Source organism: Rhipicephalus sanguineus, chromosome 2 (assembly GCF_013339695.2).
Source record: "Rhipicephalus sanguineus isolate Rsan-2018 chromosome 2, BIME_Rsan_1.4, whole genome shotgun sequence".
NCBI lineage: Eukaryota > Metazoa > Arthropoda > Arachnida > Ixodida > Ixodidae > Rhipicephalus > Rhipicephalus sanguineus.
Window position 1 is genome coordinate 216,310,594 of NC_051177.1, and position 27,540 is coordinate 216,338,133.

Here is a 27,540-nt window from a genome sequence, read left to right on the forward strand (position 1 = left end):
ACTTAAGAGCAGGGCCGTACCCAGGAATTTTTTTCGGGGGGTGTTTGTGTGTACAACGGCTCACCTTGGCAACTGGTGGTCGCTGTGAAGGCGTGCAAGTATTTTAGTGTCACCCGAAAAGTTAAGCGTGAAAAAATTTCAGGGGATGTCAGAACCCCCTGCCTTAGTTACGGCACCCCACCCAAAACCAACTTAGCAGAGAACAGCACTTGACCGCAAAAGGCCAAGCTGAATAAAAGCTTGGAAAAAGGGGGAGCCGAACACTGACCTTGCGGCAGAGGATGCGCACTTCACTCTTCCACAGCACAGGCGTCTCTGATGTGCCACACACCTCAAACACAAGGTGACGGTTTTTCGTGTCTGTCAGGCACTGGCATCTGTATGCAAAGAAGGACTGTTATCCCACAGCAAGGCATCACCACAGCTAAGAAATCTAACCAGTGGACATACAATCAGACCTCAACAAAAGCATGCTTGCAGCAAAAAACTTCATTTCAAATTCTGTTGAGTCGAGGGTTCTGTTTCAACAGTAACTAAGAGTCCTGCATCTCATTAGTAAACACACTGAAATGCATCAGCTGAAAGAAGGCAGCACAGTACCACTACTGCTTATCATGAGAGCCAAGGTGGAACTTCAAAAGCAGAAAAAATTCTGGCTCCCTCGCATGAACATTTGATAGCACACGGTGGTGTTGCCAACGAGCCTTTTGAAACGACAAACAATGCGCATCGTAGCAAAGCAGACGACCTGTCTGGCTTTCCCCGACGAGTGTGTGTACAGGAATCGACTACTAGGCACAAACTTACACCACAATATCTGCAGCTACATGGTACAGATCTATGTGGAGTGTCACGTATCATGCTCATGCCATGCTGTACTGCACGTGTACATGTGTTTGCCATGATGTTTCGCCATGTGCAAATGGAGCATATATTTTGTTGGACCAACACAGCACTTCAGGTTTATGTTCTGCTGGAATAAGCAAGAGGGCAGCAGAGGAGAGCTACATGATGCGTTCAGGTTGTCACCAATTAAAAGCGTGCAGTACACTGGCGCTGCATAACATGGATCGCCAAAGTGACAGGCAAAGAGGATCGTCAGTGCTGAGTCATACTTGCACCTTCGTCGATGGCCGCCATCACATTTTCCCCATCACACATTCAAACTACCAGCATTACCAACATATATTACCAACATGCCCAAGAATACGTTCTTTCAAATAAATCAGTTGTGAGTGAAGTGGTGTCCAGTACTGTGTGTTCATTTTTGCACTACGATGACTGCTTCAAGTATTAACCAAGTAGCCCAGAAACAAGTTATCTCAAGACATATTCATGCCTTTTCAATGGTTATCTATTGTAGAAATGGCTGCCAGGGGGATATCATGGAGAGGTAGAAGAGACGATGACAAAAAGCCCATATGGTGGTGCCTGTGGAGGTGGGACTAGACGCTCCCAGGTGCTGAGTGTGGCTGGTCAGGACTGAGACCTGCACACCACGAAAACGGTGACCCTGTGCTACCCCACTGGCACACAATGTAGCCCCCATAGCTGCATCTTGCCGCCCGTTCCGCAGCAAGTTCGTGACTGCTGCTCTGGCCTGTGAGATGATCTTTACTGTGTGAGCGCTTTTCAAAGAGCTTCTTTTTCGTTGCCATGATCAGGTCTTATGCAAGACCTGAGTACTGCTGCAGCTTCCAGTCTGGAGTGCTTGCCTGCCCTCTTGTGACCCCCGAGGCGGCTGGCTGGTCTTCCTGCAGTTGTGTGGCATCGCATCAGCTGCAAGCACTTCACAGAGCACAGTCAGGGAGGGTCAGGTGTGCATTTGGTAGAGAGCTGAAAGGACTGTGGGATTCTGAAAGACCTCTGAAAAGGTCACACTACCTGGTCTGCTTCACCAGGTACGCCCAAGAAAGTGTCGCAGGCTCCTGCAACACCTCGGTGTCTGCCTGCAGCATCACCGTTCAGTGCACCATAGCAAGGTTTTACCTGTTTGTTGCTGGGGGCATTGTACCATCACTGCCGGCCAACACAGGCCAGTGTCTTTGCACGAGGGGCAGTGTGGGAGTGGACACAAGGAGTACATCAAGAAGAAGACATCACTTGTGGTGCATGCCATGGCCTTGCCGGAGCTGGATGCTACTGGCCGAGACAAAGGCCTGTGGTCCACGACTATAGGAACACGTCACCATGAGCCCCCACATGGAAGTCATATTCACTGGCCAGCCATCCCTTGCAAACAAAAGGCACATCATGGCGCTGGCCCCACTACGAGTTGAGGAGTGGAATGAACTTCTACACAAGGAAAAGTGACATACTTTGAGGGAAACTAAAACAAGCAAGACACCACACCACGTGGTGTCTTGCTCGTTCCTTCTGGTTGTCTTCGTTTTTTCACTCGGTGTTATAATAATTGTTGGGGTTTAATGTCCCAAAACCACTATATGATTATATAGTGGTTTTGGTTATATATAATTGATAATATATAACGGTTGACGCCCTGATTTCCTACTGTCGTCTAGAAGTGGCGTGCGCACGCCTAATTAAACGCTCGTTTGTGACACTCCCAAAGAGAGACTTCCAGATGCAGCTCAAAAAACACAAGCTATGGAAGTATTAGCCCTATCATGGAATGCGTTGAGGCAAAAAAAACACAGAAACCACCTTCTTTGTCAGAGGAAAGAATGCTTTATGAATTTTCCATGAAAAAGCTGTCAACACATTTGGCAGCAATATTTGAAGAAGAAGAACGTTTGGTTAGGTGGTGTACATTACAGAAGAAACGAGATGAAGATTGCTTACAGTGGGCTAAATCGCCCACTCTCCGTGATGCAACATTGTTTCTCCACTTGTTCCCTCAGGACTGTGCCTTGTGAAGCAGGAACACTGCACATTCCCGTGTCAACAAGCCCAAGCTGCTCTTCCTGACTGCCAAGGTCATGCTGTGCACTTTCATTAACGAAAGTGCAAAGCATCACCCAAACACGCACGTATGCACGCACACATGCTCGTCTGTCCACATCGACGTCCGTCCATATAAAATGGAATCGCAGGATAGAATTGTGTGGAATAAAGGTGTCTTCGCGGATAGAATGGAGTAGAAAGGGGCTTTAATAACCCAAACAGGCAACAACACGACCATCTCAAGCATACATTCCTTGCTGCATACCAACCGCAAGTGCTCCTTTCGTGCCAACACTTGGTTCTCTTCTTTCTTCTACACTTCCTTTATAAAAGGTTCGGAGATAACTGGGGGAGACCTACGTCCTGACATAAAATAGGCTGAAGGTTATGCATGTCATCATCAAAAAGAAATCAAAACAATTATTTCTACTGTTTAATGCTTTTTATGCTTACTTTCAATAACATTAATAAACATCAGATAAGCTCATGGAAGCGCACAACAGCAAAATTTCCTTTACATGTTAAACACATTGTGTAATAGTCTGATTCACCCAGAACTTGAATCAGGGTTCACACAGTTTTCAGATAGAAAAATTCAAGGGCATTCAAGGACTTTCAAGACCACATTAAAACTTTTTCGAGGGTGGAGCACATCTTTACTATAGCAACATTTCCAGAACACTACGTATATGCAGATACCTCCACTGCAGTAAAGACCTTGACAACTCGCTCGATGCAACTCTAACCTTCAAATACTGGCCAAGCCACTTGAGCTTATGGGACAGTGTCATGAATTCCTTTTACGTGTGGGACACAACTGATGAAACCGACAGACAATTAGGCAAGCCAAGGAAAGCATAGGGGCCATTATGTGCTGCTTTTAACTGTAGTGTAATGATTATGGCCTAAATTGAAAGGAATTAAAGTGAACAAAAAAACCCGCATTTCCCCGAAGGGGAGTATGAGGAAGTGCGAAGCACGGGCTGATGCTATGAGGCGGCGCGCACGACTAAACTGCAGAGCCGAGCGAAGGAGACGGCAGCGAGAGAGCACGCGCCAGCCGACCCACGGAGGTCTGGCCGTTTTTAAGTGCAAAGCACTTTCACTGATGATGATGATCTGTCTTCCGAACTCGTTCCAAAGAACCCGCAACGCGTTCAACTTGTTGGCGGCGTTGCGCACGCCCGAGATGGGGCTCAGGTTGTTGTCGAACCACAGTCGATCGCACACCGCGCAGCTATATCCGAAGCTGCGGTCCAGGAAGTCTCGCTTGAAGCGCGCGTCCGGCCAATCGAATTCGAGGGCCCGTGCTCGCTCGCGCATCGCGCGTCCCCGCGCCAGATCGGCTTCGGGGTGCTCGGCTCGCTTCGCACGCTTTCGTTCGGCGTCTCGCCGCCGGCCTGCATCACCACAGGCAATGCGCGGGGCGCGCGCAGCCACGGAGCGGAGGGCGGAGCGCGCGCAGTCACGTGGGGTGTGACGTCGCTGCGCCGTTGCTACAGACGCTCCTCTCCTCTGCTCGCGCCGTTGCTATGGGACGGCGGACACAGGGTCGCTTATAAAGTGCATTCGCACTTAAAAAAAACCTCCTTTCCGTAGGTGATGCGTACTGACAAAAAGTGTTCCACACTTGCCGCCTTGGCAAACACTCACAGTGACTAAATGCACATCAAAGTGGACGAGGGAGCACCCTGTGTCGTAGCTCAATTGGAAGAGCATTTGTTGGTTTCATTGGCTGTGTCTAACAAAGAAAATCAAAGCCACTTCCACACCTGTGCAGTATGAGTAAAGAGCGGAGCTGGCAAGCAAGCGCCACCACCTGGCAAACGCACATTGAGTTCTTTCTTCTGTCTTTATTGGCCCTTCTCCTCCTTTCCCTTCTCCTTGCTGTGCTACAGTGTAAATGGCTATGCTGTGGTGTACCCTCTCACCACCTCATTCTCATACTCCCTCACTTCCCTTTCCCATCTGAACAAGGCTATGGCATGCCTTACCCTATCCCCTCCTCCTCACCTTCACATCACTCACACTTCCCTTTCCTTGCTACACCATACTATGCATGGCTATGCTATGTTTGAAGCTGCTTGGCACATACCCGCTTTCTGTGGCACATAGCCACTGAGTTTTCTGCAATGCTGGCCTTGCACCCAGCCTAAACAGCTCCGCCGCTAAAACAAGACTATCAACAGTTCCCTTTCTTTAGTACTTTTACGCGTGGGGTGGCGTATGTTGCCCAAACAGGCTTTGCACATACCCGTTACAATGACGAGAGACCTTATGAGCATTCAGTGTAAGCAGTGCAGTTGCTGACGTGCACTCAATAAATGCCACATGTTAACAAAAAAAAAAAGACACCCCTCAAAAGGCCTGGGAAATGAACAAAGCTTGCAAGAGAAATGTCTCAAGGCATCTCATTCCTCATTGCAAAAGCAAAATCCATATTGTCAGCAGACTGGAAACTGGATGCGCACAACATGCACACCCGAAGTGCACACAGAAATCTTTTCCCCCTGCCTGCATGCACAGCACTGTGTAAAGCTTCCTTCATCCTGTGTAGTCATCCCTGCCGATTCATCTACAGCCCAGGTGGGAAAATAAAATCAAATTCAATTAACATTTTTAATGCTTTAATAAACGGCATGCCAGATAGCTCAACAATTCACTTTGCATGTGCATCACGTTCCAGTGCTGTCCTTGCGTTGAAATCCACTGTGTGACTTGTAACCTCTTTTATTTTTAGCTGCCCGACTTCTAAAGTGGACCCATTATTCTTTGTGGGTCAATAAGTGTAGAAAACTTCACTCACATGTCATTCAGCTCCTTCACTTTGGCCATGAGGCGCTCAAAGGTAAGCGTGGTGATCTCGCCAAACACCTGAGATTGCCGAAAGGCTCCCATCACCTCCGAGCTCAGATGGGAACCCATGGCCTGCACACAAGTACACAGGAGTCGGTTCCACTGCATTCAGTCCCAGCTTTGATTTCTAACGTCCACCACAATGGTCCTGTGCAGGCAGATTCCACTTTATGCCCGCATTTCCACTAACGCTCTGCTTCGTATCCATTGTGTCACTGACCACAGATTATCTGTCCCACATATAACCCCCCACGTCTATTTTGAACAGCGGAGCTGATTAAGCTTGAGGTTGTGCTAGCCATGCAGAGCACAGTATAGCGAGAGGGTGGGAAAGGGAAGTGGGGGTGAGGAGGGCCGATGTAAAGGCCGAGCAGGAGGCAAAGGACGTCATGGATGCAGCTCCCGAATGTATACTGGTACTCCGCGATGATGACTGGCTGGCTAACGGATGGCTGGCTAATGGCGAGAGTGATCCCTATATATAAAACAAGTGACAAGCAACCAAGTGGAAATTACCGTCCCATATATTTGACTTGTGTTTGCTGCAAGCTACTCGTGCATATTATAGCAAAGTCCATATACCTTTATTTTAACGAAAACGACGTCCTTTTTCCAAACCAGTACGGGTTCAGGCAATGTCTTTCTACCACCATGCAGCTAATGGAAACTTGAACAAAAAAAAAAAAACAACTTGATGCAGTTTCTTTAGATTTCTCTAAAGCCTTCGACAGAGTCGTTCACTCTCTGTTGATCAGCAAATTGGCACAAATGGGAATAAATCCCAATGTAGTAGAATGGATCCCCGCATATCTGTCCAGTCGAATGCTGTATGTGGAAATAAATGGAATAATATTAAGCACCTTATCAGTGAGCTCAGGCATACCGCAGGGCTCAGTTTCAGGTCCTGTTTTATTTTTGGCATACATTAATGAGTTCTGATACCAGTGAAGATACCACTGTGCGTTTATACGCAGATGACTGTTTAATGTACCGGGAGATCAGTGACGTGAGCGATCAAAAATCGCTGGGCGATGCTCTGGCTGCGATTGAAGCATGGTGTGAAAAGTGGGAAATAAAAATAAACGAACAAAAAAGAGTCGTCTTCAGGGTATCGAACAAAGTAAGTACTAATGAAATGGACCATAAAGACTTTGTGAACTCCCAAACGATTGCTATATATTTGATACACTCAAATACTGAGGGATCACCACGAACCTAAGCTGGAAAACATATATCGCAAATATCACGAGCGCTGCCGAAAAGAAACTTTGGTTTCTGCGCAGAAAGTTGAAGCTAAGCTGTATTTTTAAAAATGTTAGGCCAACGTTGGAATACGCAAGCACTATATGGGACCCATTTCAAGTTGGTCTAATAAACCAACTCAAAAAGGCACAAAGAAGGGCTGCACAGTTTATTTTATACAAATATTTATCAACTGACTCGGTAACAGAGATGTTGAAACTGCTTGAACTACCACTGCTGTCATAGCGGCATCTAGTAGCATGACTAACATTCGTATTTTTACTTTCCTAGCATCAATTTAACATCGATATTTCAACCTACCTAACTCCTTAATTAAAGCGAAGTCTCAGGAAAAAGCATGATTTCATGTTTGTTGTGCCACAACCACATGTCAACACATGTCAACTCACTCCAACCTCAAATTACAAAAGACTGGGATGCCCTGCCATCACCAGTTGTGCAGTCAGCTGAAACCTTCGAAAAATGTTTAATGACGACATTACAGACCTGAGTGCTAATGCTTATGCTTGCTTTCAGTTTCCTACATAATACACATGATTTATTTTTTTTTTTTCCATGTACCATGAATTAGCTGCATCATGAACAATTCATGTTGTGGTTCAAGTACTGATTTGTTATTTCTTTGGACTATTGCTTCCTCGATGTAACTTGCCTTTGAAACATTCGCTTGATATTTTGATAGCCACTATTCAAATTACGAGTGTACCTGACATTATGAGTGTACCTGCTACACCTGGCTGTCTGCAGCGTATCTACATTTTACAAAAGCAGTTCCTTCGCATTGGTGTCAACAGGGGGGTGCAAAAGGAACACTTGCCCCCCACCCAAGCTACACCAGCAACCCAAGACAAAATCCTGCCCATCTTCCTTCGTCATGTTCGTAATATTCCCTGGGGCTCACCGAGTGCGAGTCTCTTGTCACAAAGTAGCGTATTAAAGATCCAAAACTTGTACAAATACTGCTTGAGAGTCGGGTTTAAACTCGGAACTCGGAAAAACTTAGACCACTTACGGTGCCTCGCTGATTTGCATGCAGATACTTGGGTTGTGCCGACACCCCAAATAAATTCAGGTAAAGAACACCTGCAACTCACTCTTCCTTCCCTTTTAAATTCATATGTACATAATAATTTTGATCTCTTAAGTTCATCAAACAGTCCTTTGCGTGCCATGTACATGTAGATTCTGGGTTTCTTTTTTATGCAGCCATACCTGTCCAATGCGAATATTACCTACATGTTGTATTTTGTTTCTCTTTTGTATTTTGTCGATTATTGCATATTTGTCAATACTGTTGTTTTATAAGCCTTGCTGTGAAGTCAGGCTAAAGGGGGCCGTCGCTCTGTGAAGCTGACAGCTTTTTTCTGCGCCTCCACTGTCTGTACCTCTACAAGGCAGAAATAAAGAGTTTAAATTTGAATTGCATTGCTGTAATTCTTGTTCTAACATCCACTTTGTTGCTGTTACAACCCAACCTGTAACGACCAACAGTATCGTGAATAAAATTTTTAATATTAATGCCCTGCAGCAGATAATAAATGTTGTTCTGTGTCTGCCTCATTCAAAGCATGTACTTATGTTTCATTCCTGTGGCCAGTCAGCTGTGGTGGCGAGTCAAAACGACACCCACGAAGTCAAGGCCAGTGACTTCCATGTCTTTCTAGCTGCTTCGGAGTTTTGACAAAAGCACACATAAGTGGAAACCATGTTTGATTGAAGCATATTTCGAAGCAAACGGCACCATAGATCGAAGCAAGAAAATTGCCCTTCTTGTAGCTGCACTGAGCAAGTGGACTATTCAAACCCTTGCCGGAAGGGTAGAGCCAAACTGTTTGAGTTATGACCAAGTTACCAAAACCTTGAATGACCCTGAATGCAACAAAACTGCAGAGAGCTACAAGTTCTTCAGCTGCTGAAGGGTGAATGTATTTGTGTTTTCCTCATCGAGATCTGCCGCACTGCAAACAACTGCAACTTTGTCAGTTTTTTTATAAAATGATCTGAGCCTGCAGTGTATGCTCAAGCGAAGTAAGGAAACAACTGCTATGGAAGGAAGAGCTAGCGCTAGAAGGAGCCCAAGTGACAGCAATATCTGCCAAAGCCACGGAAAACAATGCAAAACACATTTCAGCACAATTAACACCGCTATTCAAAATGCAAGCGCGTCGCCAGCCAGCGCTGAGAGAAAGCACTGAAAACACAGGAATGTGGAGGATGCAGAATTCATAATGGTGTAATAGTAGCGCAAAAAAAAGACGAAGACAAGGAAGTGAACACCACAAGCGCTTACTCACAACTTAAAGCTTTATTGCTTGAACAGAAAATATATCTAAACTTGATGCTCGACTAATTCCCGTGCATGCGCATCGTGGGAAAGGCAAAAACCAGAACAAAAACACACCTCCTTCAACCTACCCTCCCCTCAACAGGCTACCCCCTTTCCCTTGAGTAGTATCACTTCCCTCTCCGATATGGCTAAAGAAGGATAACTAATGCACAAAGATGCCCTCATGTTAATATGAAAAGCTTCAGCAAGTTCTCGTGTCGTGCGATCGTGGTGTTTAAACAAGATCTCTTTTAATATTAACCCGAGGGCATCTACGTGCGTTAGTCAAGGTGGACGCAAAAATGTGTCCCAGTCCCAGGGAAGCAGCGGCTACCACCAAGGCTTGTGTGAAGGCTGGGAGGCTTAGGCCCATATTCTGAAACTCTCCTTACCTCAGACCATTTCCTTACCTTGCGTGAGGAGCCCTTCATGCCTCCTTATCTTAAGGAGCTCCTTGAGGGAGCCAGTGTATTCTAAAAGCTTCCTTCAACCTTCCTTCCCTAAGAGCAGCCTCAGTAAGGTAAGGCACATGTTTCACAAGTCTGAGAGTACGTGTGAAATACTGACGAAACGTCCGTTTTCAAGCAAGAATAAGGAATATTTTTTGTGCAGCACAATGAATAACGTGTACATTGCTTTTTGTGATATGGGTTCACAGACTTTTCCGTTTACTTAATTTTCACCTGACAAAAACAGGATGGTCAAGCAACCTTGAAGCTCATTGCGTTCATTGGTGCATTTCAACGACCTGTTATGTGGGAGCGAGTAATAAAGATCGTTTAAAGAATTGAAGACGTGGCTGAGATTGATTTTCATAACCGAGCAGTGCTAAGCTTCTGAAATTTCCTCACTTTGGTGCAAATTAGTCTCGAATATACTTATGTCCAAGTAAAATATTATGTTTACATTCAAAACAAGGGCACGTCTATCGGGTCTTGCATCGTGCCTTTGTGGATAGACCTGTTTTTTTTTTGCAAAACGAGAAAGTCTTACAGCAGCAGTTCCCAGGAACCCAAGTCCTGAAAGTATTCAGATATGTGTAGACGATTTCTTAGTAGTCTTACAGTGCGGTGCCTGAGGGTTGCATTTTGAGTTGTCACAAATGGTCGGAATATTTGAGGAATGTATATTGCCCTTCGTCATAACACGTGATATTCCCTTCTAGGATTTTGTCGGGTTCCTTGACCTTAAGCTTGATTTTAGCCGTGATCATGTTTGCTGGACATATGAACGAGGCTCGTACAAGTAATCCTACTGTTCTTACCTTCGCACAGTAAACTTGTCAAAGTGATTATTGTTCGGGCTTGTTTCTCCAACACATTAAAATATTCGTGCTGCCACAGAGTAGGCGCCAGCTTTCAGGCACAGGTCACTCGCCTGTATTACAACGGATTACTAATCTCAGCAGTGCTGAGATAATCGGAAGAAAAGGAAAGTGTCCTGGGAATACATTGTAGTGCATGCGGCTGCACCCCTGTGTTCGCCAAGACCAATGTAGTTTTCTCTTACCCGGACGACCGCACCTGCATCATTGTGGAAGCAGCCCGCATGGCATGTGAAGAATGCTCATGCATAAGAAGCCATCGTTAGCCTAATCCAAGCAAGAACTGTCATTCCTGGAAGACGCCAGCATGAACGGTGGGTGATGAGGGGGCCCTACCATTTCGCATTCCGCGAGTCTCTTCTTTTTTCTCTATTGCTGTAAAATGCCTTGTCCTCTTAGTGCTGCGCAATCTTAACGAAAAATTTTGACAGCCGTTCAGCCGCACATTCGAAAACACACCTGGCAAGCAATTTTCCAATGATGACGAAGATACGATTATAGCGAGCTTGTGCAGAAGTACAAGGCATCGATCGAAAATAAGAAATCGGACACACTTTCACTGACGAAGTACTGCAGAGAAGCACCCTTTCAGTGCAAGTAGCAAGGTAAGGAAACCTGAAGGTAGCCCTAGCGCTACCTTAACTTGAGTGAGCACCAAGGAGGGCCTCAGTGAGGGAACCTTAGCAAGGAGCATTTCAGAATACGTGATAAGGTGTCCTCAAACAGTTTAGGTCCGCTCAGTGAGGTAAGGAGCGTTTCAGAATACGAGCCATAGCGTAACAGGTGAACTTTCAACGGGAGTTATTTTTAAAGTTGTCGTCACTGATTCTTCCACGTTTCCTCATTACGAGGTCGCCTGCTATGGTGAACACTCTCTCAATGCATGCACTTGAGGGAAGGGCGGTATTATAACACAGGAACATCTTGCGCACCAGCTCATAGTTGCACAGTGCTTCAGGGCTAGTGTCCTCTATGAAGCATCATGCTTCGCGCTTTTTAGCGCTCGGGTAAGGCAGTGCAGGCAAGGCTCAAGGAAAGGTGAAAAAATAGGCTCTGTAAGGACCCCCGTCTGACAGGACGGGGGTTCCCTACAGAAGGGTTGCGTATTTTTCGGGACGAGAACTGCCGTAGAAGACTGGTTACAACTTGATTTGGGAAGCAAGTAATTGATTACCGGTAATTAATTATGAAAAAATGTAACTGAATTACCCAGCACGTTACAGTTTCAAAAAGTAATTGATTATATTACAAAATTACAAGAAAATATAATTGATTACAGGTAATCAATTGCCCGTAACGCGTTACGTACAACTGTGCTCTCCGTGACAGAGTGGCAAAGGAGTTGAAACGGCTGGTGTCGCTAGGCCTTACATCACCCGTGAAACATTCGGATTGGGCAACAGCCACAATGCCCATGCTTAAAAAGGACGGCACAGTTTGGATTTGCGGGATCTGAAAGCCACATTGAACAAGGCTTGTGAAACCGAGCAATATGTCCTCTATGAAGCGTCACGCTTCGCTGTTTCTAGCGCTCGGGCAAGGCCCAAGAAAAGGTGGAAAAATAGGCGATAGAAGACATGTACACGTTATTAGGCGATAGTGAGGTTTAGGTACACTACACCTGAAAAATGCCTACAACCTGGAGCCACTAGACACAGCTTCGTGCAAGTTGTGAACTATTAACACACACACCTACAGCTTTTCTGCTACAACAGGCTACCGTTCGGCACTTCCTTTGCTCCAGCCATATTTCAGAGGAAGGTGTGGGCCTGCCTGGAATCCAGGTTTATTTAGACCATGTGCTTGTGTCTGAAAAGGTGGCAGACGACGGAGCTCGGCTGAAAACAGTTTTGCAGCAATTTCGTGAGCACAGCGTAAAGCCGAGATGCGACATTTCAGCTTTAGTTAACCGAGACATCGTACTGATCAACTCGCTCTACAGCCCACCGAAAGGAACGGGGAAGCTATCATGAAAGCACCGAGTCCTCGCAACGTGAGCAAGTCATGTTCATTTGTCATAATGTTGACATTCTATTGCAGTGAAATGGTAAGTTGGGCCAGTTGGAATGCTTGCACGATTGATGCCATTCTGACATTCTATTCCAGGTTTTTGCCAAACATGTCAACCACGTTGTCACCATTGCATCAGTTACTAGAAAAGAATGTGCGGTGGCAATGAAACCACACCCAGTAAATGGCTTTTATCAAAGCCAAACAAAACAGTGTCTGAAGGAGGCAGAACTGCTTGCCCATTTCGATCCTTTGAAGGAGCTATAATGAGCATGTGACACATCCACCAGCTGCTCTCTATGGTGGCAGCCCACATTCAACACACAGCACTATATCTCGGCAGATATTGGTACAGGCTTCAGTACAGCCCCGGAAGGCAACTGCTGAACTCAGGTGCCCTCAGCAGGCTTCCACTGCAGTTGTCGAGTCCCGTTATGGAGCCACAAGGGTACTCTCTTTGATTAGCCTGGATAAAGGCACAGTTACGATGCACAAGCTCAAACACCTGACAGCCCTCGACTAGACACTGGCACGTGCCAAGCATTATGTGCTACATGGTTGGCCTAGACGCTCGGAAGGCCTTGAGCCACGCATGGTGGCATTTTCTAACTGCCTGCTTGAATTCTCCCTGGCACACGAATTAGGTTGTTGGGGGCCCCTGAGTTGTTGTACCTACATGTGCACGGAAACGATTACTGGAGCTCCTGCATGAAAACTACCAAGAGTCATCGCCAATGAAGTCCATAGCGCAATCATTGTCTTGGTTGGCAGACTTGACTGGGATATCGAGGGATTGGTGGCTAAATGCCAGAACTGCATTGACAATTTACCCATGCCACCGGTCACACCACTGGCAAGTGGGCTACGAACTCGACAGAATCATGCATTCACATGGACTTTACTGGTCCATTAGAAGGCATGATGGTTCTGGTGCTACTTGATTCCCTTACAAAGTGGATGGAAGCAATTCCTCTCAAGCAGGCGACCACAACGACTGCAACAACCTACTGCTTGCGGGACATATTCAGCTGGTTTGGCGTGCCCAGAACGATTGTTTCTGATAATGGTGCACAATTGATTAGTCACGAATTTGGAACATTCATCAAGCAAAACATGTCACATGTGATGACAGCCCCTTTCCACACTCAACCTAACTGGACTGCCAAAAGAGCCGTATGAACAGCGAACGACAAGCTTCAGAATATGAAAGATGGGAAATAGGATTATTGCGGCTGCTACTCAGTTGTAGAAGACAGCCCCAGAAAAGTGGAAAGTCACCATCGGAAATGCTTCTAGGATACCTGTTTTCCGATGTCGATTGGAGGAGCACCGTTTGAAAGCCCTGGTAAACAGCTACCTGCACAACTATGGGACAGGAAACCAATATCTGAGAACAGTGGAAGCAACTGAAGCGATTGTTGGTGGCATGTCAGCCAGGTACGTCTTCAGCCTACAAAAGCACATCTCTGCAGATGAGCCATCAGCCAGGCCAGATGAATCCTGAGAACAGCATCTCTTTCACCAACTCCAGTTGCAGGTCGTCACTCTCCTTTCCGGGGCTTCTGTCCTCCGAAGGCCAAGTAAACCGACTCCAAGTCCTACGATTAGAACACGGAACCAGTTGATCATTTTCATGTCTAGGAGGAGCATCAGTGGCTGTGTGCTTACACACGTGTGCAGGGTGTTGGGCTTCCTTTAATCTGTCCCCGTGCCTCTCGCGAGATTAAAAACGCCCGCAGTAGATAATAAACACTGTTTCTTTGGCCTGCCTCACTCAAAGCTTATGCGTGCAAACAAAGGTGGCCTTGCACGGTGCGTGACGTTCCTGCCGTGGCCGTTGACTGGCCTGTCCGGGCACCCCCCGGCCAGTCAACCAGCAATGACAAACACTTCCCAGTCGCCCACACAACTACTGTACAGCTAAACACATCCCTGTTGGTGCATTTTGCCATTGCCTGATGACTGTTGCTAATTGTACGTTTGAGCATCCTTATGAAAATTCTAGTGGTAGCCGCCTTAGCAAAATGTGGCCGATTACGAAAAAGCACATGGTGACCAATAAATTTTTAAATGCTTTTATTTCTTAAAGAAGTCGGTGATCGCGGTTGCTTCGCGGAGGCAACGTGCAAGGAAATCACCATTTGCTAAGTTCCTGAAGGTGGCCTGTCCGCGCACACTGTGCCGCAAAGCGGCGGTCTAGCTGACGCAGCCAGGCTTGAAATATTTCGGCCGTCATCCAAGCCTTCTATTAAAGCGGTAGTCGACAGGCAGCTGCTTAATGTTCTTAAAAACCATCTTGGCTTCGCAGCATTTCCGATCACCAGCAGCGGCAGCTACTCTGTGCCGGTCATGTTCGTAGCCAGAAGAACCGTCACCCGCTCTCTACTCCGTTTCCCGCCGACGCACGGGTCCCCCTTAAACACGATCGTCTTCTCAGGCAGAGCCTTAAAGAGCAGCGCTTTCTCGTCAGTGTTGATAATGTTGCACGGCTCGTACCTAGAAAGGCGTGCGGAAAGTCGGAACGCCAGGCCTGCACAACGCTTCACCGCGCACGTTGCGGAACACCAGGGGTGCTATCGCGGAACGATGCTTATGCCATATTCTATGCTATTCTTATCATCCACCACTCGTGGCTGGCTGATCGCGTTGATAACGCGGACGGACCGTCGCCATGTTGCCTGTTGCTGATGACAGTAGCGATGCGCTGCCTTTCATTGTGTATGTGCCTCCGAGATGCAAAGCTCCTTTTAAATCTCGGAGGCCATAATTCGATCTCGTTACCTCGTTTTAAATCTCGGAGGCCATGATCCGATCTCGAAGTTGTTAGATGCGCCGTCGATTTCGGCTGCGAATCCGAATTATATCCGAACTGCGGCCGTGGCGGTATCACGCTGCTGCTTCCCCCGTCTCGACCCGACCTCGGTCGGGAGTTCGAATTAACCGAAGCGCGGTCGAATCTGTCCGAATTAATGAGAGTTCTCAGCCATAGAACCAATGCACATTTTGGACGGGACCAGACGCCGCGTCCGAATTAACCGAAATTCCGAATAACGGGGGTCGAATTAACGAGATTTTTATACGAAAATTGGTATGGCATAACATGACTGTATGACAAATAAACATGGCAGGTCATAACATGAAAATCATGGTGCTCTTGCAGCCCTTTCGCTAACTTGATATATACCAAAATTGGTGTGGCGTGACAAGAGTGTATGACGAACATAAACGACAGGAGAAACCATGACATGCATGTCATGTAGGACATGACTTGCATGCCATGCTCATGGTGCGCTCACGGCTGTTTCGCTAGCTTGATATACACCAAAATTGGTATTGTGCGATGTCACTATATGACGAACATAAATGACAGGTGGTAACATGAAAATCATGGCTCGCATCTCATGTAGAGCATGATTTACATGCCACGCTCATGGTGCGCTCGGGGCCGTTTAGCTACGTTGATATACACCAAAATTGGTATTGCGCGTCGTGACTGTATGACAAACATAAATGACAGGTTCTAACATGCAAACCATGATATCATGTCATACAGCATGATTTACATGACACTGCCTTGGTGTGCTTCCGGCTGTTTTGTTAACCGGATATATACCAAAATTGGTGTGGCATGACATGAGTGCATGAACAACATAAATGGCAGGTCATTCATCGTATATATACACCAGATATACGTTGCATTAGCATGGTATATACTAGATTGTATACATGCATGCATGACAAACATGCGATGTGTAGTGAACTAGATGTCATGGCACGAATGACTTCATTTGCCTCAAAGTCAAACAGGGCGATGTGTGCAGCTCTTTGCTGGCTGCTTCGCATTACATCGATTTCCACAGTGCGTGGGATCCGCCGTTTCTTTTGTTTTTTCGTTTGGATCCGTCCCACGGTCCTTATGTAAATGTTGCAGAGGATGCCTGCGGATGCAGAACATGAAAGCTTTTCTTTTGGCCAGGGGCTCCGGAAGTATACATGACGTGTGGGGCGACGTCCGGGGGTTGAATGTTGCATCGTGTGTATGTGTATGTGTGATATATATATATATATATATATATATATATATATACGCGGTTTCCGATTACCAATATGACGCGACTGCCAGGTGAAATATTTTCAGATTTATCGGCTGCTGGGAGAATAGACACTGCCGATCTAGGTCGCTCACAGCCTATTTCTTGTTTTTTGCCTCACCCAAAGTCTATATCGACCAGATGACGCTGATACCATCTTATGTAGCGACAATAACACGTTTACGCGAAACATCAAACGCGAAATATAGAGCTGTATAAGCAGAAAAGGAAGTCTGGTTGTAGCTTACCGCCTTATTGAAGCCGACAGTGAGGTCGATGTTCTTGATCATTCTCTACCTGCTTGGGCGTGTGATATGCACAGCCAGTTAGGGAAAAACGAACACTAACGGCAAATATGAAGTTCAGCTGGAATGAACAGGGGTACTGAAAAATGCGTGCAGTTTCAGTTGGGTGTGAAAAGATGACTCATTCGTGGTGATATTTGCAAGCAAAGGCCGAACATCTTTTACTGAATTTCTTTCGCCCCAGACTCGGCGCTGAAAAAATGTCTTCACGAATCTTGTTGCTCTCAGCGAGTTAAGGCGCAATGATACGTCACCACGTGAATAAACGGCCGCTGCATGGCAGCGGCTTTCGTGATTGCCGCTATGGATGTGGTTGCAGACTTTGAACATCGCAGGGAAGATCTCGCAGTGGAAGCAGGATTGCATTTCAGTGAGTCTGCAATGATCCTCCGTCGCGGTGGCGGCAGCTCTTTCTGCGTACGAAGCCTGGCTCCAACAGACGGAAAGCGAAGCCTCGTTTTCGTCGACGGCATGCGAGGCGTCCAATTGCCAAATACTGCTTGTGTACACGCGTATTTCATTTTGCGTTTTTATTTATGGCGAATTGCCTCTTGGAGAACTCGAGCAGAGGCGCCATGCAGTGGAGAGAGGAGCCATGCAGTGGAATGCGGTACGCATCCGAAGAGCAGGAGGGAGGGTGCCAGTGAGGAGAAATGTACCATGTGATCAAAACCATCGAGGCACCATAGTTCTCTGCGGGAAAGCGGCCGCACACGTGTGTGAAATCCGACGCAGAATCGCTGCGAAGCTCGCTCGTACAAACGACGTCAACATCACTGCGGTAAAATCTACACCTTGGTTGCTGTTATCACCACCGCGCTCACCAGCAGAAGCAAAATAAAAACGAATGAAGAGGATATGACGAGGAATAGCTCTGGACAAATCCCAACCGGACTGCGTTTGTGATCACAACGAGAAAAATGGAGGGGCGTTAGTACATATCCTTAAGTTTTTCGATATTTTCTCACTTGTTAAAGCTCAGTTCACAGTAAGAATGGCATGAATGTGATCGTAATAAGATAATTTGCCACTACAGTTCTACTTTCTGCATCTCTTTAGAGTCATTGTACACGAGGCCCGCCACTGGAGACACAGGTACTGGATTCGTTGTGACGTGCTAAGTTGGATCACGTGATGCCATCTTGCTTCACGGAACCTTGCTCTGATGACAGGAAGCCGGCGGCCCGAGCGCGTTTTTTTTAGGTTTCCCACTTCAACCAGCCTCATTTCACAACCAGTTAATGTGCACTGACATTTAGAAATAGACGTCAGACTCTGGAGTTTCCAAGACGTGTGGCGCCACCTGTCGGAGAAGTATTGAGTAGTGCATAGACCGATTCCCTCGCACAGTTTGCTATGGGACCAGGTGCAACTAGCGAGTGCGAAACAACGATTGAGCTTAATATCGCGTGTGTTTGCGCATTTAACACTCAGAACGAAAGCTGTGAATTGCTTTCCGCTAGTCGGACGCGCCACCGAACCGTCGTGAAGTGCTTGCTGGATCACTCGCCAGAACGACGGCGAAAACAGCAGCAGACGAGACCCCTCCGCACGCTACGAAGAAACGCCGCAAAAGACGCACTGTTGCGTTGTGAATTGCCACGGACGTAAAAGACTGAATAACAACGTTAAGTTTTATCGATTTCCATAGTTGTCGTACGAAGAAGAAAGGCGAGAGCGCTGGATACGGGATGTTGCGAGCGTGTTGGGTAAGCGAAGTACCCGCGTTCTCCACATTCGGTCGCATGAGAAAGTGTGATAATGTTGCTCTGCTGTTGTTTTGCGTAGCCCTGATGAAGAACCGTGGTAACCTTGACTATGAAGCTCAGCAGAGGCTCTGACCGCGGTGCTTGTCGTGTAACACGAAGTGAGCAGCTAGAGACAGACTGAAGACGCGTGATACGCACACCGCGACGAGTTGGTCGTCACAACACAGCATCGCGGACGTACGTTTTGAACGCTCAGAGTTCTGGTTCTAACTAGCTGACACGTGCGTCATACAAGTAAATCGCAGAATGTTGGTCGTGACCACCTTCAAGTTTGTTTCGCCCGTGTCCTCCGCGGTTGCCGTAGTTATCTCGGAGGCCACGATTTTGCCTTTGGTTGTACCCCGCAAAAGTGGACACGCACGTATCCCCATTTGCAGTACACACAAACGGAAGACGACCATCAAGAGACCATTTGAGGATGCGTAATAAAACAGCCCAATGCATAGGAAGCGATGAGATGAATTAACGGAGAATGCAACTGCAAAGGCGAAAATCGCCAGGGCCATTCGTCCCTGATGCACGGAGTTTTGTGCCACTGATCGTAAGATGCATAGCTAAGTAAATTGATCGTGTATGTACTTTATCGCTGTGGCATTACGTATATACCCGATTTTAACGCATTTAGGCGCTAGAGAACGGATGTCGGAGGGTTTGCCTCGAACGCGATGTCGTACGATGCTCGCTTGTACTTCCGAGTTGCAGCGCGCCGGAATAACTAAAACTTATTTTGCATTGTACTCGCAGTTCGCTTTGATCAGCTTCCTTTGTTTCTGAAACGTGGATTGGCGGAAGAAGCTTTCCAGGTCCTTGGTTTTCAGGAAACGGCTCCTCGACACCAACGAAAGAGGAGGGATATATTGTGGCCTATGCACATTCGCTTGCGGACGGCTCTCTTTGCACTACCCAGTTAGTGCCAGGGCTGCGATGAGGGCGCTGGTGGCGGTGTTTTTCGCAGCGCCGCCTGGGCATAGTCTGACGTCTATAACGGGAGCTTGGAAAGCGTGACCAATGTTTTCGGCGGCATGGTGCTCTGGTGCTGTGCGCCACAAATAATGCACCACGCATGCAACGGAGCCGAGTGTAATTTCACATTTATGGTTTTAACTCAAGGATAACGAACATCACGACGCATGGCTCATAAAGTTTAGAAAGGGCAATGAACCGAAGTCCCGCGCACGTGTTTGCAGCAAGCACTTCCGAGAAGACGACTTTGTCTGCGAACTAAAAACCAGGGGCGTAGCCAGAAATTTTTTTCGGGGGGGGGGGGGGTTCACCCATACTTCATGTATGTTCGTGCGTGCGTTTGTATGTGTGCGCTTAATATACGCAAGCAAAATTGAAAAATTTCGGTGGGGGGGGGGTTTGACCCCCCCCCCCCACCTTGGCTACGCCCCTGCTAAAAACGCAAATGTTAATTTGGTGAGCAACAGTGAGTTCACAAGTGACAACTCCACCTTCCAGTGAAGATGCCCACACTAGCGACCCTCCCCAGGCCTCGAATTCTTTTCAAAAATTGCTTCAGGAACGTCATATAATCATCGCCCATCCTACTCACACTGATCTGGGAACACGGCGTTCGGTACCGATCCAAAGAGAAAATTGAGGAGGGGGGAACGTACTTTGATAGAAAAAAGCAGTCTGTGAACGAGTTACTGGTTAGAAAAAAATGCAAGAAAGAAGGAAAGCCTATGCTTAATTTTTTTTCAAATCGTCAGTTTGCCCCGGCATCTGCCCTTTAAAGCTCGCCGTGTTCTTGGAGGCTGACACGCCTGAGCTTCTAGATCGCAACCTTTCAGCAACAAAACTGTGGGCCGCGATTGCCTTTTCCGATTTTCCCTGCAGTCATTATGTGCGGAAGAATCAAGGTGTGATGGTTCGAACGGGAAGAAAACGAACATTTCAAGCGATGAGTTCAGTGGCAAAGCTAGTAGGAGGTTCGAGATGTTCAACCCCTCACCACCCCGAAATTATTACAATTTGTATGTGTCTGTATACGCGCACCCATACAAACACACGCAAGAACATAGATAAAGAGAGGTCAGACCCCCAGAAAAAAGTTTATGGCTACGCCCCTGGGTAAGTTCATGGTTAAAATCGTGCTTAAGTGTATAGGGGTTCTACTTTTTGCCACAAGCATCAACACAAGCCGCGCGTGCGAACCTATCCCTCGTTTGGATCACACCGCGCACTAGAGGAGTGTAGTTACTCGCTACTAGTGCTACGCAGCAGCCCTAACAGTCAGAGCTGTGACCCCCTAGCTATCCCGCGGTTCGCGTGAGTTGCGACCGCGGCGGGTTTCAGACCAGTGGGGACAGAGACAAGTCTTTCAACTGAAGGTGTTTATTCACCTCAGATGCCAATTGCAACAATAGATAGCAAGCACATCATGTTAACACCTCAGAGGCGGAGTGTTCCGCACTACTGGGGGAAACAACAACAAAATAGCAAGCGCACGTCGAGGGAATGATAAAGGCTCATCTCACCTCGCGTGGCTGCTTTTGCACTCCGGTCCGGGGCGGTGGTTCGCACTCCATGGCCGGAGCGCTGCAGGGGTTGATGGCGGCGGTGGTGCTCACGGCTTGGGTCCGATGTGGTCAATCACACCCTTCAGCGACAAGACCGTGGGCCGCGCTTTTGCCTATCTGATTTTCCCTGCGGTCATTTTGTGTGGAGGAGCGAAGGTGGTATGGGCCGAACAGGAAGAAAACGAACATTTCAAGCGACAACTTCAATGGAGAAGGCAGAAGGAGGTTTAAAGGAATTCAACCTCCCCCCCCCCCTCCCCGCCCCCACTACCACCGCCCCAAAATTATTGCATTTTGTATGTGTATTGTACGCGCGCGCATACAAACACGCGAAAGAACAGCGATAAAGGGAGGTAAGAGCCCCAGAAAAAGGTTTCTGGATAGGTTCATGGTTAAAATCGTGCTCACGTGGGTTTACACCGACCTCTTATCATTGATTGCTTTTAATAGGCTTGGCTAGGAGCAAGGAAAAACGGAGAGAACGAGAGGCATATTCCTAGAGTCGTGGCGCTTAGACGTGCTCCTGCAAGAGCTGCAGAATAGAGTACCGGCCTTTACCTCCTCGAGAACCACTTCAGGACAGAAGATACGTTGAACCAGACGAAAACAGGCAGTGCTTTTTACGTAGAAAAATCACCGACAAATAGAGTGTCAGATTCACAGGCTTCCAGAAGATTTTGTTTCGTTTGTTGAAAGAAGAGAGCACACTAGCTAGTCAAAAGGGGTCTCTGGGGGCATGCCCCCACTGGTTTTGAACCTGTGGGGGCGATGGCCCCCACTGCCCCCCCGGTTCCGGAGTCCCTGCTTTTGGCCCGGTCGTTGTGACCACGACCTACTATACTCCTGACCTGCCCAGATATCGGGGGTCCTATGGAAGCGCGCGTCCCCGCTCTCGTTCAACCGCTTGCCGTAGGTGGCGCTTCCTATAACCTGTTTCGTCTGCTACTCTGCGACCGTTTGGACGGCACTGGAGTAAGAACGCCTGTATTACGTGACGAACTGCCGGCATTATGTGACTGTTTCTGCAAACTTAGACCGAGGGTCAAGTAAGCTATTCTGTGCGGCTAAGTAGTTTACTGCGCACTGGTTGACTAACGTGAGAAGCCGTAGACTTGCATAGTGTAGGACGGCTGTGTCCTTTTAAATGCAAAAAAGTTCTAATTCACTTTCCGTTTTTTATTTCCAAAGTATTTTGCATTTGTGAATAATAATTACATGATATGAGCGCTCTGCGCTGGAGAAACATCATCACGAGCGGTAAATTGACGTCAGCGGACAGGTGCTGACTAGCGCCACAACGCTCGTAGGTTACATCCCTAGCGGCAGTAGGTATGAACTAGAACGTGGGCGCTGGAGAGGGCACATCTGGGCAGGTCAGGAGTATAGTAGGTCGTGGTTGTGACGGTGAGGTGCTGCAGAGTGTGCACGCCGCGGCTGCTGCGGTGGTTCGGTCACGTGCTTTCCGCACACGGCTTTCACGGGCGCCAGCTGGGCGCTTTCGCGTCAAAAAACAGCAACAAGGCGCTTTTTGTTTTCAAAGATGGTTAGACAACGCTCGGGAATTACGATCCAAACAGCGGTAGTTCGGGAAGCACTGAGGTCTTGTTGGCTCATCACAAACGTGTAGAAGACGCGCCCCTGTACACCACACGATTGCGTCTGAATATTCTCAACACTGTAAAACAACGTGAAGCATCTAGGCGGGACCTGTCAGTCGCATTTCAGACATGCATAGCGCGTCCCACACTGCAGTGTGCATCCGTCTGCTGAGAGAAATATCCTCGCTCTGTGTTAAGGTGAACTTTTGCCTTCACCCTGTGCTTGTTTCACAAGACAATCCATACGAATGGTGTAGCGTGGCACAATGCACGAAGCTCTGATACATACCTAAGCACGAACGTCCGAATGCGAAAGCAGTGTCCTTATCTGGAAATTACGGCGACCGGCCAAACCGCAACGATGAACAGTTGCCAGCAAGCGGCCGCCGATATAATTATCATCCGTCGCTCTGCACCCATGGATATCACCAACCGTTCACTCACCGCGGTGCTACTGATCACCAGGAAAACTGCTGCTCGTGCTGTAGTCGATGTAGTACGCAGGCCGCTTGGCACTTGCACCGCTTGCACATCGCAACGCAACCGCTCGCACAACCAACCACTCCTGACAGGTCAATCAAACATATCAAAACATCCACCACGTAAATCCGCCCAACCGCAGCTTGGTACAACGACAAAGGAAAATAATACGTTGTTGTAAGACAGACGAAAAAAAAAAAGAAGAAAGTGCTAGCAGTGCTCAAAAGACGACATGAAACTTTATTGAATACATAAACAAAATACTCGTGCGACGAGGGAAACAAAAACAACGCCCTCCTCCTCCTGCGCTAGTTGCGATGGTTGCGACGGGCCAAGCTGAAATGGCACGGAATTCGTAGCATCGTCGATGGATGTTTGACACTACAACTCTGGGTGAGTGGATGAAAAATTGTACACTTGCCGATGCCGCGGTGCAGGGCCAGCTTCGACGCGCTCGATTCGCACATGCCATCGGCATCTCCCGTAGGAGCGAAGGATTAGGCCTAGGCCCGTTAGCGCCTCTGTTGTACGCCGCGGAATCGTTCGCCGAGCGTCCTTTCCGACCCCTCGTGCTTGATCACACGTGCTGTCGTCAGTTTCGCTTGGTGCTCGAAGGTCCTCAGCATTTTGCATCAAGTCGGGCCGGTTTACTAAACATGATTTTCGGGCGCTAGTCTCGACGCTGATCTCGACTAGTGCCTTGGGCTCATTTTATCTCCCTCACCCGTCCGAGGTGGTCGCAAATGTTCGAAAAGCGACTGCTCTCGCTCGCTGCTAGAATTTGCGGTCGGAGCGACTGCAGATCACGCGCATTCGCTTTTCAGACAAAAGCGACTTTTTGCGAACACCACGGTGCGCGACTTGGACAGTCGCAGGTGTGAATGGGCCAATGGTGTGTAGTACGCGTCGTCGTCCGTCAAGTTTTTATCGCTTACAAGTAAGAGCTGCATTTAATAAACGAGATGATGCAAATAACAAGTTGTTGGTGTGGCGCTGGTCTGGCATATCGAACTCGTAGCTGCGACGGAGCAAGTGTCAGTGGAACGTAAACCATCTTCTGCAGCGTTCGCTTGGTTAAGAGCTGTCAAATCTCCGAGAGTCCGGCAAATAAAATAACGGACCAGAGAATGTAACGGGCAATTTAAGATTTGTTTTAGGGCTGTAAAATAACCCAACTTAGCTTCGATCTGTGGAAGTTTATTGCTTTGGAAGTTTAAGCTTAGAACGGCAACCGACAAAGTTAGCGTTTTTTTTTTCTTTCCGCGGAGGCGTGCATCTCTGTGCATGTATGATCGGCTGTACGCACTTTTTTAGGTATATTGCGCCGAAGGAGTGCTGTTTGCGGTGTATATGTGGTGGCCGGGCTAGCTGACCGCGACTGCGGCCGAAAGCGAAACAAAACACCGTCCCGCAAGCAGGTTGGCGGAACAGCGGGATCTCAGCCGCAAAGCCGGGACAAATCGGGACGTCACTTTAGCCTAAATGCTCGTTCTCGCAGTCAAGACCCATCTAGTGCAACTGACACTGACGTCGCTGTGTAGAAAGCGTAGCGAAAGTTTTAGTGATGCCGTACCAGTGATTAGAGTGACATGCAATATGAGTGGCGACCCCCAGCACCACCGCATGCTGTATGCGCTAAAATTCTCTATTCGAGAATTCTAGCGAAAGCATCAGGACAGTCGCCCATGCACATGTGCGAAATCAGACGTTGCAGCACTGTTTGCGTCACTGCTTTGTAGGGCCATGTTGCCATGCTTCCGAAACCGAAAGTCGTTCACATGACAGTGATTCCACTCCTGCGCCAAAGTGCGCCATCCTGATCATATCGACGAAAATTGCGCCAAACTGCGCCAAAGTCTCGGGTTTGGGGCCGTCTATCACCGGCAATCGCACGGCCGGCGCGTCAGAACATGTGCAGCTTGATCTTGGGGCGGCCAAAGTCACAACCATGGATGAAGAATTATTCCGCTGAATAAATAGCGCTCGCGCATGCGTCCCGAATTAGAGTCACTGTATAGGCACCCGTCACTGACCAGAGGGCGCGATGGAGCTCTTATCGAACGCCTAAGTGTTGAGGGCACCAGCCGCCAGGGATACCAAGAAAATGAAACACTCGCTGGACACATCGACGCGCTCAAGTGTCTCCCTTTTGGGCGCCTCTTTCAACGAACGCTTCCTACGTGCGTTCGTAATCACCTCAGGGATGTTGCCACCGCCTTCAATGCAGCACAAACGCGCTCTTTTCAGGCTGTGCCAAGGCAGTACAAACGCTACAAACGCGTTTCAAACGCATTGAATTAAGGCGGTGGCAAGTCACGTTCAAGTCAAGGAGCGTTTCTGAACATGGAGGATGCGGAGGATAGACACTCGATTTTGCTGCGTCCACTCGCTAGGCTGTGTTTTCTGGCGCTACCATCGTATCTCGGAAACTGCATTGCCGGGTGCCTATATGCTACCTTTAGGTAGCAGAGTTGCGCATCTGTCTTCCAACGCCGCTAGCAACCATGCATTGCGGAGAAGCTGCCGCTTAGGCCAATTTTTTTATTTCTCGACGCAGCCGCTGCAGCGAACTGAATTAACACTAGCCATCGACAGCCAATGTTTATCGCCCGTCTTCGACACGCCAGACAGGTTAATCCGCGACACGGTAGGCATGTCGGCTGCAAAAACGAAGGGCGACTTCACCGCATAGCTGTGGTTGCTAGCCGGACCTATGCGCAACTCTGCTACCTAAAGGTAGCATATACAGTGACTCTATCCCGAATAAGCCACGATGCCATGCACGGTGCCGACGCAGCTTCTGTTCTGCAAGTCGGCTCGACAGCAAAACGCGCTCTCCGCAGAGGTTCGTGACGTCTAGGCCTCTCGGTAGCGAGAAAGTGCGACGGCGATTCATCGGCGGACGTCGTCTGCTCTAGAAACGCTGCTGATAGCTCGTTTCAAGCGTCGCACGGCACGTAAGGAAAGCAATGTTCAGTAATAACTACTACATGTGTGCTGCTAAAATGTCTCACTTCTGTTTCCGGACATCGCGGAATGAAATCTGGGATCGCTAGTAGTATATATATATGGAACAATATCGAATTTTCCTTGCTTCGCGTTTATGGAAGAGCACGCGAACGGAGGAAACGCGTTCACACTTTTCTTTAGATATACTTTATCCATGGATCTTCATTCGGAAGAACTTTTTCGTAATTGCTTATACCAGCACGTTCGAGTTTAATCACTCTGCGGTAAATACCCCCTAAATGGCCCTGCCCTTTCGAGCTCACGTGCTAGGGTTCCAATTCGAATTTTTTGCTTGCTTTTTAAAAAGTGTCATCTCATTAATAAAAGCATATATCCTGGTCGGAGCAGCCACAAATACGCAGCTGGCAGTAGCGGGCCCGTCGCTGACGGCCCACAGTGAAGCGGCTACACCATGTTACACGTCCGCCCCTCGCTTTCGGGCGTCAATAGCTGACGGGTAAAAAAACTGTTTCGCTTAAGGACGAAGCAATGAATGCGATACCAACAAATTGTACTGTTAAACGAAGTAAGGCTAGCAGCTAACTCTTTTGGATTCGATCTCGCGTAACTCAACAAAACACTGGTTTAAGGGAATATGGCCGCTCCAGGAACCCAAGCGTTTTCTTGCTCTGAGTTCTCTAAACACGAAGTAAGCGTTGAGAGCACAGCAAGTTTACGAGCCGTATCCTGATGCCTCGAGATGGCGCGTGCGCAAGCGACTGCGCCCTTCGAACGATGCGGTACCCCCCCCCCCCCCCGCTCCCCTGGCGTCCTTTCATGCTCCTTACGAAAGACGGGCGGGGTGTTTCCTCTCTGTTTGATGTGCAATCGATGGCAGGCCCGCACGCGGGAAGATGTTATCTCATGCGCTGTCCGTGCGACGGAGACAGACGGCCGGCTAGCTTAATCTCCGCTTCAGCCGCGTTCGTCGCCAGCGCTCGCGAGCTTTTACCCGCGGCTAGAATGCGCGTGGTGATGTTATTAATTTGGTCTTTATACAGAAAATTACGGCAATGGCGACGGCAAAAATCCGCGGAGAGCGTCCATATAATTGTTATCACAATAAACATTCAAAAAAGT

General features: G+C 48.0%; 2 protein-coding genes across 4 annotated transcripts in view; one reads left to right on the forward strand and one right to left on the reverse strand.

Annotated features, from left to right (window-relative positions):
* LOC119384079 (RING finger protein 141-like) overlaps positions 1-23,588 on the reverse strand; it is a 62,026-nt gene extending 38,438 nt beyond the window's left edge. The window contains exons 1-3 of one of the 2 annotated variants that reach the window (XM_037652359.2): positions 23,416-23,588; positions 5,711-5,832; positions 269-377 (exon numbers count right to left, since the gene is read on the reverse strand). In XM_037652359.2, the coding sequence (XP_037508287.1) occupies positions 269-377; positions 5,711-5,829 (228 nt within the window). In that variant the 5' untranslated portion in view covers positions 5,830-5,832; positions 23,416-23,588. Of the gene's footprint in view, positions 1-268; positions 378-5,710; positions 5,833-23,260 lie in introns of both variants that reach the window. The other variant, XM_037652360.2, reaches the window with a different exon arrangement.
* Positions 23,589-23,709: 121 nt separating this feature from the next.
* The window catches only part of LOC119384077 (ras association domain-containing protein 8), a 63,478-nt gene continuing 59,647 nt past the window's right edge, over positions 23,710-27,540 (forward strand). The window contains exon 1 of one of the 2 annotated variants that reach the window (XM_049412757.1): positions 23,710-23,844. In XM_049412757.1, coding sequence (XP_049268714.1) covers positions 23,823-23,844 — 22 coding nt within the window. In that variant the 5' untranslated portion in view covers positions 23,710-23,822. The remainder of the gene's footprint in view (positions 23,845-27,540) is intronic. The other variant, XM_037652358.2, reaches the window with a different exon arrangement.